Here is a 13,572-nt window from a genome sequence, read left to right as displayed (position 1 = left end):
AATTTCCGCACTCACTCTACTATGTTTGAGGATGTATAATTATTGTCTTTTTATTTTCTAGACTTCTAATAGTTTAATATTACCATTTTGAAAAAAAATACTATGTTTTTGCAAAAAAAATTATGATATTGAGTTTTAAACGGTATTTTGAGTTTTATTAAACTATTAAATAAAAGTACGCGCTACAGTTTTTGGTATCAGAGCTTAAGGTTTTTTTTAAATTCGGTTCTGTAGACTTATTTGCCCACTACGTCACATCGCGGAGAAGTCAAATCGGAATCGTTCGGTAAGATAGAATATAAATAATGCTAATTTTAGTTACTATGACTATGATAGTTCAAGTTATACTTTATAGATAACTGAAACTATTGTTTTTATTGCGTTTTATAAAGAATGGTTGTGACTCGGGGCAACGGAACTGGAGAGAATCATTGTGGAAGTCAGAATGGTCGTCAAGGTGAACCCCTGACAATGGAGGCCTTCTTGCAAGCAATGGCTGCTCTAGGCCAAGCTCAAGCTCGTGAAGCTCCTCGCCGTGATGCACAACCACACAACACCATCGTCGAATTCAAGAAGTTGTCTCCTCCTGCTTTTGGTGGAACCACTGACCCATTAGAAGCTGAAAAATGGTTGACTGAGATCGAGAAGACCTTTACGGTGTTGCCTTGCACTGAAGAGGAAAAAGTGTCGCGTGCTGCGTACATGCTTCAAGGAAGTGCTCATGATTGGTGGCTTATGGTGAAACGTCAACATGAAGATGATGGTTTCCTCACTTGGAATGGATTTCGGGATGCATTTTACGACAAGTATTTCCCCGAAAGTGTCCGTAGACAGAAGGAGGACGAGTTTATAAAGCTGCAACAGCGTAGCAAGACGGTAGCCGAATATGAAGCTGACTTTACTCGGCTGTCAAAGTTTGCTCCTTCTTTGGTGGCCACATATCTCAGTAGAGCTCGTCGGTTTGAAAGCGGATTAAGGCCTCGTATCAAGGAGGCTATTATTCCTTTTGAGCTAACTGAGTATTGCAAAGTGGTGAGCAAAGCACTTTTGATTGAGAGAACCCAGATGACAACTCAGGAAGAGATCAAGACTCAGTATGGCGGTTCCAGTGGAGGTGGATCAAAAGGGAAGTCATGGGGGAATCAAGGAAATAATCAAAAGAGGAAGTTTGAGGGCAACAACAATCGAGGTGGAAACCCACAGGATAAGCAACAACGATCAACTTGTCCAAAGTGTGGCAAAGAGCATCGTGGGGAATGCCTTTATGGAACCAACACCTGCTTTAGGTGTGGGAAGCCAGGGCATATTGCTACACATTGCAAAACAAACATTGGGACATTCAACAAGAGCGCTAATGTCCAGAATAAAACGCATGCAAGAGTGTTCACCTTGACAGAGAAAGAAGCAGAGGAATCACCATCTGTTGTTACAGGTATACTCCAAGCGCCATTTCACTAGTTTATGGCATGCTTTAATTCTTTTATTGATTTGTTAGGTGTTATGGATGTTTACGGTCTAGCTTGTAGAGTTCTCATAGATTCAGGAGCAAGCCATTCCTTTATTAGTGTGATGTTTGCTAATAAGATCGGCAAAACGCCTTCGTCCACTACCTCGTTATTTAGCGTGTCCACTCCATCTGGAGAAGTGATGGAGTCAAGGAGTAGTCTGGATAAATGCCCTATAAAGATTGGAGATCACGTTTTAGCCGCTAAACTTGTCATCCTCAATATTCATGATTTTGATGTAATTCTTGGGATGGATTGGCTACACAAATATCATGCCACCATTGATTGTCACAAGAAGGTGGTAACTTTTAAACCCCCAAATGAGCCAGAGTTTAACTTCTCTGGAGCTAAGCCCAAGTTACGTATTCCTATCATCTCCGCAATGAAGGCTAGAAAGATGTTGCTCAAGGGATGTGTTTGTTACTTGGCATCAATCTTAGCTGATAAGAACGAGGGATCGTCAGTAAAGGATGTACGAGTAGTGTGCGAGTATCCTGATGTCTTTCCTGATGAATTGCCAGGGTTGCCTCCAGATCGAGAGATTAAATTCTCGATTGACCTTTTCCTAGGTACAGCTCCAATTTCTAAGGCCCCATATCGGATGCCACCTGCTGAGTTGAAGGAGTTGAAAGAGCAGTTGCAAGAGCTACTCGACAAGGGTTTTATCCGACCTAGTTTTTCGCCTTCGGGAGCTCCAGTTTTGTTTGTTAAGAAGAAAGATGGGTCTATGAGGTTGTGCATTGATTATCGTGAATTGAATAAGGTCACGATAAAGAACAAGTACCCACTACCTCGTATCGAAGACTTGTTTGATCAATTACAGGGGGCTAGCCATTTCTCAAAGATTGATCTACGGTCAGGATACCATCAATTGAAGATAAACGAGGATGATGTGTCAAAGAGTGCATTTCGAACAAGGTATGGGTATTATGAGTTCTTGGTAATGCCTTTTGGTTTGACTAATGCACCTGCCGCATTTATGGACTTGATGAATCGAGTATTCAAGGAATATTTGGATCAATTTGTCATCATTTTCATCGATGACATACTAGTGTATTCGCGGTCTGGGGAGGAGCATGAAAGACATCTACGAATAGTGTTAGACACGTTGCGAGACAAGAAATTGTACGCTAAGTTCTCAAAATGTGAGTTCTGGCTAGATCGCGTTACTTTTCTTGGGCATGTTGTCTCTAAAGATGGTATAGCCGTGGATCCAAGCAAAGTGGAGGCCATCAAAAATTGGCCTACACCAAAGAACGCAAAGGAGGTGCGAAGCTTTCTTGGTTTGGCCGGCTATTATCGGCGCTTTGTAGATGGATTTTCTCGAATCGCATCGTCAATGACCCAATTGACAAGGAAAAATGTCAAGTTTTTGTGGACCCCAAAGTGTGAAGAGAGCTTTCAAGAGTTGAAGAAGCGATTGACGTCAGCACCTGTCCTAGCAATTCCAGTAGGAACTGAGGGGTTTGTGATATATAGTGATGCTTCTAAAAATGGACTCGGGTGCGTGTTAATGCAACATGGGAAAGTAATAGCTTATGCTTCTCGACAGTTAAAGGATTACGAGAAGAATTATCCTACCCATGATCTCGAGTTGGCTGCGATTGTTTTTGCTTTGAAGATTTGGAGGCATTACTTGTATGGAGTTAAATGTGAGATTTTTACGGACCACAAAAGTCTCAAGTATATCTTCACACAGAAGGATCTGAATATGCGGCAACGTAGATGGCTTGAATTGGTAAAGGACTATGATTGCAATATTAGCTACCACCCAGGGAAGGCAAATGTAGTTGCAGATGCTTTAAGTAGAAAGAACCATGGAAGACTTTCAATATTGCAATTCATACCATATCATTTGAGGCGTGAGATCTATGATTTTGAATTGGAAATGGTACCTCGAGAAGATCCAAGCTATCTTGCCATGTTATCAGTGCAACCCACTCTACTCGAAAGGATTAAGTCTGCCCAGTTAAGAGACCCATTAGTTGCTCAGTACAAAGCTCGTGTAGAAGCTGGAAAATTACATGAGTTCTGCATAACGGGTGATGGGGTCCTGAGATATGGAAATCGCTTGTTTGTTCCCAACATCGAAGAGCTGAAGAAAGAGATTCTAAATGAAGCTCATTTTACTCCATATTCGGTACACCCCGGTGGTACTAAGATGTTCCGGGATTTGAGTCAACACTATTGGTGGGTTGGTATGCGAAAAGACATTGCTGCGTTCATTGAGCATTGTTTGACTTGCCAACAAGTGAAAGCTGAACATCAACGCCCTTCTGGTCTCTTGCACCCACTTATGATACCAGAATGGAAATGGGAGCACGTAGGAATGGATTTTGTAGTCGGACTACCAAAGACCCAAAAAGGTTACAATTCGATTTGGGTGATTGTTGATCGTCTCACCAAGTCAGCTCACTTCCTCCCAGTCAAGAAGACATACAATATGGATCAATACGCTGAGTTGTATGTAGCAGAAATTGTAAGACTGCATGGAGTACCTTTGTCAATAGTATCAGATCGAGATCCAAAGTTCACTTCTACCTTCTGGAGGAGCTTGCACAAAGCTATGGGGACACAACTGAGGTTTAGTACTGCTTTTCATCCCCAGACTGATGGTCAATCAGAGAGAACGATTCAGACCTTAGAGGACATGTTGAGAGCTTGTGTGATCGACTTTCCAGGTTCATGGGATAAGTTTTTACCTCTGGTCGAGTTTTCTTACAATAATAGTTATCAAGCAACGATCGGCATGGCACCTTATGAAGCTCTTTATGGGAGGAAATGTAGGTCACCAATTCACTGGGATGAAATTGGAGAGAAAAAGTTATTGGGTCCCGACATGATCCAACAAACAGCGGAGATTGTTGATAAGATTCGATGTCGAATGCGTACAGCTCAAAGCAGACAAAAGAGTTATGCTGATAAGAGAAGAAAGCCGTTAGAGTTTGAAGTTGGTAACATGGTATTCTTGAAGATCTCTCCGATGAAAGGAGTGATGAGATTTGGTGTTAAAGGGAAGCTTAGTCCTCGTTTCATTGGACCTTTCGAGATTTTGAAACGCATTGGAACTTTAGCTTATGAGTTGGCTTTGCCGCCATCGTTGACTGGTGTTCACAATGTTTTCCACGTTTCAATGTTGAAGAAATATGTGTCTGATCCGTCTCACGTATTGAATTACGAACCACTAGCTTTTCGAAGTGATTTGTCCTACGATAAGGTTCCAGTACGTATTCTAGATCGTGAACTGAGAGAACTAAGGTCAAAGGCTATCTCTCTAGTCAAAGTCCTTTGGAGAAATCATGCCGTGGAAGAAGCGACATGGGAGCGAGAAGAAGAGATGCGTGCAAAATACCCTCATCTTTTTGGTACGTTTAATTTCGAGGACGAAATTTTATTTAAGGGGGTAGGAAATTGTAACGCCTAATTAAACTACGATGGAATCTATTATTACTAATAATATTTATTATTATTATTATTGTTATTATCGTTATTAATTTGTTTTGCAGTGAAATATCCACCGACGCGCTCCAGCGATTATAAAGTGTCCAAATTACTTAATGGTGACTAATTATGCTTATAAAGAAAATTTTAATTTTAATAGATATGTGTATATATATTATGTCTATACATGTGTGCATATAATTATAACTTCTTTTTACGTACATAACATATTTTTATTTTGACATAATTCAAAATTTTCTTAAATGATTTTTTCTCTTTTCCGAGGTGTAATGTGAATGTACTTGATAGTTGTCAATAGTTGGTTTCTCACACACTACTGTCAATAATATTTTTTTCCTTGCTAGTTCGGTGAAAAATGTTAGAGGAAATTACGGTGGTGTTAAAAGGTTGCCAAATTTATACACATTTTCATACTGATTTGAGTTCTCAATTCTTCCGTGGCCATAAATATTTGACAAAAGTATACCTCTGTACACACTATCCTCATTATCTCTAGGCCACGTTACACTTTGCATGCATGCTATATATATGCATACATTGGTATATATATAAACGCATATAGAAAGTTTTGGACAAATAAAGCTTCTCTCCATAATCTCTACTGTTTTTTCCACTGAAGTAAATATTGGTAAATACACTCACTTGCTTTTCCTTATTTATTTTGATATCATCTCATGCACGCTACTCAAGTGGCCACTATACACCACATTTTCTTTATTTATCTCTTTCTATGTATTTGCATATAGTACTATATATCAACGGAGACAATAATTTAGATAGCATATATATTTATATATATATATATGTATAAATATTTGAATAAGAGTTATTTTGTAGTCTGTTTGATTATATACACGATTTGTTTTTCTATATTCAAAAGTATTTTATTTTTGGTACTGTTTAGTCTAAATACTAATTTGATTCCATAAAGTTGCAAACATGTGATTTATAATTATACTAGGTGGAATTATTTATAAAGTCATACATATTTTATAATTATGTTACTAATAATAAACGATACAATAATTATAGAAAATTTCGGGGCACATATATCGTGAGCGGTCGGAGGAGACTTTCACGTTATTAACATCTATCGAGGTAAGTAAACCTTACTTACTTGCATTAGTTAATAGATTTAATTTATGTATGATTATGTGTTTGTGTGAGTTATCTATTATATGCTTGATTGATTGATATATGTCATGATAGAATATTACATATGAAATTTAGGTCTCAAGCATAGCATATCATGATAAAGTGTTCAAAACTCATGAATCCAAAGTTTTTAAGGAATAAAGGAATAAAACACTACTAATGATATGAAAATGGTTTTCATAATGTAAAGGGTGTGTGTTTATGTCTGGAGGGCGCAATGGCAAGGGGCGCGGAGGACCGGCGTACCCACCGACTGAAAATGTTTTTAATGAAATGAATGACTATGCTAGGGAAGGTCCCTTATTTTCCTATTCATGATGGGGACAATGAGCCCGTTTCGGCGGGAGTATTGAGTGGTGTACGATTCCATGGTTTAATTCGTACTCTTCTCCCTCTAGCATAGAACAATGGATCCAATAAAGGTTTAACAGGTTCTTTAACCACGGTCCATTGGTACCAAAAGCGTAGGCACACACCGAGCGCTCGAATTAAAGAGAAAGATTTAAATAAATGAGATGCAAAATAATTTAGAAATACAGGTTGCATTATCATGTCATCATTCACGTGCATGAGGTTTACTTACTGAGCTTTATAGCTCACCCCTTTTTCCCAAACTCTTTTCAGGAGACGAGTAGTTGGTTACCGAACGAAGACGATGAGACGACTTGCGACGTGGCTAGTGGCAAATATATATTTAGTTATCTATTTTAGTACTAATTATGACCTTCTAATCTAAGTTTATTATTTAAATTTCCGCACTCACTCTACTATGTTTGAGGATGTATAATTATTGTCTTTTTATTTTCTAGACTTCTAATAGTTTAATATTACCATTTTGAAAAAAAAATACTATGTTTTTGCAAAAAAAATTATGATATTGAGTTTTAAACGGTATTTTGAGTTTTATTAAACTATTAAATAAAAGTACGCGCTACATAATATCCGTTGCTCGTCTTCGTGAGCAAGATTATTGTTTAAAGTTCATTAATAATGGAATTCGTATTTCGTTTCCTGATAATTCTTTTGTCACTGATGCATGTATGAAGAATGCTCTTTTCTACATCTATCCCACTCAACCTTCTCTTTTAGACACCGAAATAGATAATGATCTAATTAGGGAGCCAAGGAGGATCAAACTTTCTGAATCCTCCGATCTAACAAAATCAACACACCTATGGCTCTTAAGACTTGGTCATATCAGTCTAGAAAGGATTAAGAGACTTGTGAGGGATGGTCCACTCCAAGCCTCTGCAATAGGTTCACTACCTACTTGTGAATCCTGCATAGAAGGAAAAATGACTAAGCGACCTTTCTCTGATAAAGGTCGAAGAGCCACTGAGTTGCTGGAACTAATACATTCTGATGTATGTGGTCCGCTCAGCCAACGGGCACGTGGAGGATACGAATACTTCGTTACCTTCACTGATGATTACTCACGATATGGGTTTGTCTATTTGCTCAAACACAAATCCGAGACCTTTAACGTATTTAAGGTCTTTAGGGCTTTAGTGGAAAAGCAAACTGGCAAAGTGATCAAAACCCTTCGATCTGATCGAGGTGGTGAGTATATGTCTGGAGAGTTCGATGCCTTTCTTAAAGATGAAGGTATCGCTTCTCAACTTACCGCACCTGGCACACCTCAACAAAACGGAGTGTCAGAGAGAAGAAACCGAACTCTTATGAAGATGGTTAGATCGATGATGAGTTACTCATCACTCCCACTTTCCTTTTGGGGATATGCCCTCGAAACAGCCGCTTACATTCTGAACCAAGTTCCGTCTAAAACGGTTCCTGGTTTTCCTTATGAAAGATGGACTGGCCGTAAAGTAAGTTTGGGCCACATCCGAATTTGGGGTTGCCCTGCACATGTGCTAAGGCAAAAGACTAGCAAGTTGGCTAGTAGGACAGAATTGTGCCTGTTTGTGGGATATCCAAAGGAAACCAAAGGTTTCATTTTCTATAGTCCTGAGGACGATAAGACTTTCGTTAGCACAAATGCTCGTTTCCTTGAGGAGGACTTCATGAAGGATGCGAAACCTAGAAGCAAAATTGTGCTTGAAGAAAAGTTGGGTGAGGAAGCTTCTACCTCATCTGTAAGAACTGTTCTTACCCCAACTGAAACACAACCTAACTCATCAGAATCTCGTCAAGTAGTACTTCGACGTAGTGGGAGGGCTGTTCAACAGCCTGACAGGTACATGTCTTATGGAGACTCTCTTGTAGCCGTCTCCGACATGGATGACCCTGTTTCCTATAGCCAAGCGATGGCTTGTTCTGAATCAAACCTTTGGCTTGACGCCATGAAAGTTGAAATGCACTCGATGTATGTCAACAAAGTCTGGAAACTTGTAGACCTTCCTGAAGGGATTAAACCCGTAGGGTGTAAGTGGATATACAAGAAGAAAAGGGGTCCTGATGGGAACGTCGAGACGTTCAAAGCACGACTTGTGGCGAAGGGTTATACCCAACAAGAAGGGATTGACTATGAAGAAACCTTCTCGCCAGTCGCGATGCTTAAATCCATCCGCATACTCCTATCCATAGCTGCAGCTCTCGACTATGAGATCTGGCAAATGGATGTCAAGACAGCCTTTCTGAATGGCAATCTTGACGAGCGCATTTACATGGCTCAACCAGACGGTTTCGTGGATAAAGGTCAAGAAACCAAGGTTTGTGAGTTGCTTAAATCCATTTATGGACTAAAGCAAGCATGTAGGTCATGGAATATTAGATTCGATGAAACTGTAAAGAGCTTTGGCTTTGAACAGTCAATAGATGAGCCTTGTGTTTACAAGTTAATACACGAAGGCAAGGTTGTGTTTCTGGTACTATATGTCGATGATATACTACTCATTGGTAAGTTATCTGAGGTTAAGGTCTGGCTGGCAAAACAATTCGATATGAAGGATCTAGGAGAAGACGCATACATTCTGGGAATCCAAATCTTTCGAGATAGGAAAAACCGGACCCTATCGCTCTCTCAAGCATCTTATATTGATAAGGTGATGGATCGCTTCTCGATGCAAGACTGCAAGAGGGGTCAAACACCCTTTAGGCATGGAGTTCTCTAAGGACCAGTCTCCCAAGACTGCACAAGAGATTGAAGACATGAGGAAGATTCCTTACGCCTCTGCCGTAGGAAGCCTCATGTATGCTATGCTTTGCACTAGACCTGACATCTGTTTCGCCGTTGGCGTAGTAAGCCATTTCCAATCCAACCCTGGACCCGAGCACTGGATTGCTGTTAAGCATGTTCTTAAGTATCTTCGAAGAACTAGGAACTTGATACTTACATACTCAGGTACTGACCTGACTATGACGGGATATACCGACTCCGATTTTCAAGCGGATAAGGATTCCAGGAAATCCACTTCGGGATCTGTGTTCATCCTTAATGGTGGAGCTGTTGTGTGGAGAAGTATTAAGCAATCTTGCATTGCTGACTCCACAATGGAAGCAGAATATGTGGCTGCTTGTGAAGCATCCAAAGAGGCTGTATGGCTTAGAAAGTTCCTTAAGTATTTGGAAGTTGTTCCAAACGTCGACGAGCCCATGACCCTTTATTGTGATAATAGTGGGGCTGTCACGACCCGCGAGCCTTAGCTCGCCCACGAGCCGCGGCAGAGATCTTCGTATCTTATTTGACATAAATAAAATCCATAAAAACCTTGGTGGAAGCGCTTCCGGAAAACATTTTCTAGAAAAACTTTTAAAAGATTTATATAAACGTCTCAAAAATATGGGCGAATTTTTCGTTTTTCTTAAAACATACTATTCAAAACTTTATAAACAAAAGACTCGTCTTTTAAAAACAAAACAGACTCATTCGCCCTTGACTTAGCCACAGGTCGGCAGCCGTACATACACACGCCTACTTACTTACCGGTTTCGCTGATGCTCTGCTCAGTCTTCTTTGGCCTTTCCTTTATCTACAATATCAAGATAATAACTGTGAGTCGAAAGACTCAGTAAGCGGATATCTACATATCTAATGCACAATGCACATAACACATAAACAATACATAACATGAGATCATATCTTTTCATAACTTGCGGAAGTATCGGCTTAGGTCCCGATAAATCCACCTTACTTGAGAATCAATCGACTTAGGTCCCGATAGATTCATCCTGCTTAGGAATCATTCAGCTTAGGTCCCGAGAGATTCCTCTTACTTCAGAATTCACCAGCTTAGGTCCCGATGATTCACATCATAACATTCTTTTATCATAATCTATGGAATTACCAGCTTAGGTCCCGGTAACTCCTCTTACTTGAGAATATGCCAGCTTAGGTCCCGGCAATTCCCATCATACAATACATTTCCTGCTCGGGATCCCTTAATGATAACCGCACGACACATGTCTTATTGGCGCCAGACAGGAGGGTGCACAGTCTCCTGCCTAATCCCCATGTGGTACCAGCACGAAGCATAATAGGTACCTGCTAACAAAGGGTATATGTCGGAGGCGGTACCATTCTATGTTTTCTCTTTAATTAACTTAACATGAGAGACTGCTTAATTCGGGTTTAATCCCGATCTTACCATATATTCTTTTCGCTTATTAACTCGTGACTTATAAGATCTTGAGATGCGACTCCCAAAGATCCTATCATAATATTCTCGCTTTTGAATACGAGTCTTAACTTCAGTCTCTCATAATCCAGTTCACTAGGACTGGATCTCTGGAAGGTGGCTAACTAAACACATAGCAAAGGCTCGGGTTCCTAGTTACCTCTAGCCATTTTTGTTAGCCGGACTAATTCCGTTTCCCAATTCGTTAGCGGCTCAAAGCCCTTAATCTTGATAGTGAATTGTCTTTTGGTTTATTTTACTCTTGCTTACTAGAAAGCATATAGAAAATACACGTACAATATATGTATATATATAAAGATATATATAATATTTCTTGATATTGTAGGTGCCTAAAATCCACTTACCCGGATAACGATTCTTTCGAATCCTGAGATCTTCTCTTCCAGATAAAAGGGTTCTTCTTAACTTCACGTATAACCCAGTCCTCGTAAGCTTCTCCTGCTAATCCTTATAGCAATCTGGACGTATCTATGGAAGAGAAAGATCGAACATCGAGCATACTCAGTATCTCGTCCATTGATCTACTAACGTACACACTTCTACTAAAAGAAAGCTCATAAGGAATGTATTCAAAACGTCCTCGTAGTCACGCTACTCAGAGCGTCTAAAAAAACAAACATCAGGGAATACATGACAGAACAGAGACGGGAAAGAATCAACGCCTAAGAACAAGGCCTTAACAACTTCCCTGATCTAGGCTAAGAAACGCCCCGCTATTCGACCACCTATTCTTTTGACGGGACAAAGCCCATTGCTTAGGATAGGTTCCCGAAGGTCGAAACTAAAAGAAAATAACGTATAAAGAAACTCTTACTAACAATCTATAGAATACGTAAGTTATATGAAAATAACTCAAACCGACACTTCTCAAATGTGGTTTAGAAAATATTTTATGACTTGTCTCTTTTTATTGACAAGTTATAACGTTGGAAAACGTAAATAAAACATTTCTCGTTGATATTCTTTTTCCAAATTAAAAGAGTCGAGCTTATAGTCGAACTCGATTTTTAATACATAATTAAGATAAATATACTAAATAATTACGTGAATAATCAACGAGTTTAATAATGATACATATTAATTATTTTTTTCTTAACGACTTACATAAAACGAGCTCGATTATAAAACATACTAATTATAACGTATTAATTCTTGATAATAATAACGTACTAATTTTAACGGTTCAAACGAAACCAACTTGGAAAATAAAAGCATTGCCAAACAATGAAACATAACAACACTATACATAAAAATATACTAACGCACTAACTCCGAGCACTCATACAATCCATCAAAACTTCGCAACTAACTAAAAGAAAAACTACTTCACTACGTCTTAGACTCGAGTCGGAACTCGGGAAATTTCGACTCGCTAACACCGGGCAGAGACTGCCATAAACAGCCCCCTGAGAGCCGCCACAGCGTCGCTGCCATCCCCGGCCCAACAGCTCGTCCCAACCGAGCCGATGAACCTCGCTGACCAGCCCCACTCCGTCGTCACTCGCGCAACAGCTCCGCCAACCTTCGGACAACCTCTTCGCCGTCCCGAGCCACTGCCCCGAGACCTGTTCAGCCCACCTAAAACGAGCCTAGACTCTCAACAGATATAACTCACATGCACAACAACGAGACAATGGTTAACTCCTATTCTCAAACTAGAAAAACAACATCAAGCTCAGAATCACGTCCCCAAAATCTAGATCAAACACACGGCCAGAACCATTCTACACAGCCAAGACCAAAACCACACGGCCAAGACTTAAACCACAACCAAACCCGTCCAAAACCAAGAACACCACCATAATCAGAGGAATCATCACCGAAATCCTAACTCACAACCAAAAGCCCCAATTCCAAATAACAGAACCCTAAATCAGATTCAATTAAAATTGGGGTAAAGAATCCCTTTACCTAGCTTGAAGAACCGAATCACCCAGATGAAATCCCTCCTCCTACCACCGGCGATTCCTCTCAGTCCGGCGTCCTCGGCGGCGCTCGCTCCTTCTCGTCCGCGCGCAGGTGGCGCTAGGGCTCGGTGGCTGGCTGGATGGCGCGCGCGTAGAGCTGGGGTCTCGGGCTGGTGCTGGTGGTCACGCGTCCTCTCCCTCGGTCGCTCTCCTTCTCAGTCTCGCTCACTCGCTCTCTAGCTCTCTTCTGCTCTCTCTCGGCCTCTCACTATTTCTCTTCTCTTCTTCTGTTCTTCCTCTTTTTTTTCCCCTGGGTTTGTTTATTTCGGCTGGAGAGACTTAATAGCAAAGTAAATGATGAAGATAAGTGTTGGGTTGGCAAGGATAGAAGCGTGACACATGTGTAATGACGAGGCAAGGCTTAAGAATTATCCTTTTATTCTCAAACCAATCTCTTTTTCTTGTTTTCTTTCAAATGGGTCCCTTAAAATTGTTACAACCACGTCCTTTTCATATAATTATTTAATTAAATCCATAACCGAGCGGATTATAATTATATGATTCGACCCGAGAATTTTCTCGTTCGTTCTCGATTAATTAAAATATATTTAAGGTTTCCCGGAATTAATTCTCTTCCTTGAGAATTTGTTTCTTAAATTAATTTACGGAATATTTCCTCGGAATTAATTTACTAATCGAGATAAACTTGATAATTCCTTTATTTATTCCGAGATTTCCCATAACCTTAACATATTTAAAATTAATTCGATAAATCCATTGAAATATAACCCACTCGAGAATTTAGTTGTAACAACGGAAACTCGCTTATTATCTCCAAATACGAGTGACGCAGAAACTTGTCCTTACAGGGGCTGTCGCTAACTCAAAGGAACCTAGAAGCCATAAGCGCTCTAAGCATATTGAGAGGAAATACCATTTGATTCGAGA

The 13,572-nt window shown here is 40.0% G+C and overlaps 1 protein-coding gene and 1 long non-coding RNA gene across 4 annotated transcripts; one reads left to right on the top strand and one right to left on the bottom strand.

Moving 5' to 3' along the window:
• Window positions 1–369: 369 nt before the first annotated feature.
• Window positions 370–6,925, top strand: LOC149397577 (uncharacterized). 3 transcript variants are annotated; one of them, XR_016296954.1, is made up of 3 exons: window positions 5,553–5,595; window positions 6,000–6,065; window positions 6,747–6,925. XR_016296954.1 is itself a non-coding variant. In XM_089614112.1 (2 exons), the coding sequence occupies exons 1-2, from the start codon at window positions 394–396 to the stop codon at window positions 6,755–6,757; spliced, it is 1,050 nt and encodes a 349-aa protein (XP_089470238.1). In that variant the 5' UTR covers window positions 370–393; the 3' UTR covers window positions 6,758–6,925. The 3 variants fall into 3 exon arrangements, 1 of the variants encoding a protein (XP_089470238.1); XM_089614112.1 differs by lacking the exons at window positions 5,553–5,595; window positions 6,000–6,065 and adding an exon at window positions 370–1,432; XR_016296953.1 differs by lacking the exon at window positions 5,553–5,595 and having other exon boundaries at window positions 5,825–6,065.
• Window positions 6,926–9,805: 2,880 nt separating this feature from the next.
• Window positions 9,806–12,888, bottom strand: LOC149397576 (uncharacterized). Its single transcript, XR_016297242.1, has 3 exons — window positions 12,629–12,888; window positions 11,062–11,185; window positions 9,806–10,051 (listed from the first exon to the last, which is right to left on the bottom strand). It is a non-coding gene; the product is annotated as an uncharacterized LOC149397576 (long non-coding RNA).
• Window positions 12,889–13,572: the final 684 nt, after the last annotated feature.

Source organism: Urtica dioica, chromosome 5 (assembly GCF_054948205.1).
Source record: "Urtica dioica subsp. dioica isolate 48M chromosome 5, U.dioica_male_clone48M_v1_H2, whole genome shotgun sequence".
NCBI classification, from domain to species: Eukaryota; Viridiplantae; Streptophyta; class Magnoliopsida; order Rosales; family Urticaceae; genus Urtica; species Urtica dioica.
This window is presented reverse-complemented; position numbering and strand designations above follow the sequence as displayed.

Excerpts from the sequence above, each read along its gene's own strand:
- LOC149397577 (XM_089614112.1), top strand. The coding sequence starts at position 394 with ATGGTTGTGACTCGGGGCAACGGAACTGGAGAGAATCATTGTGGAAGT.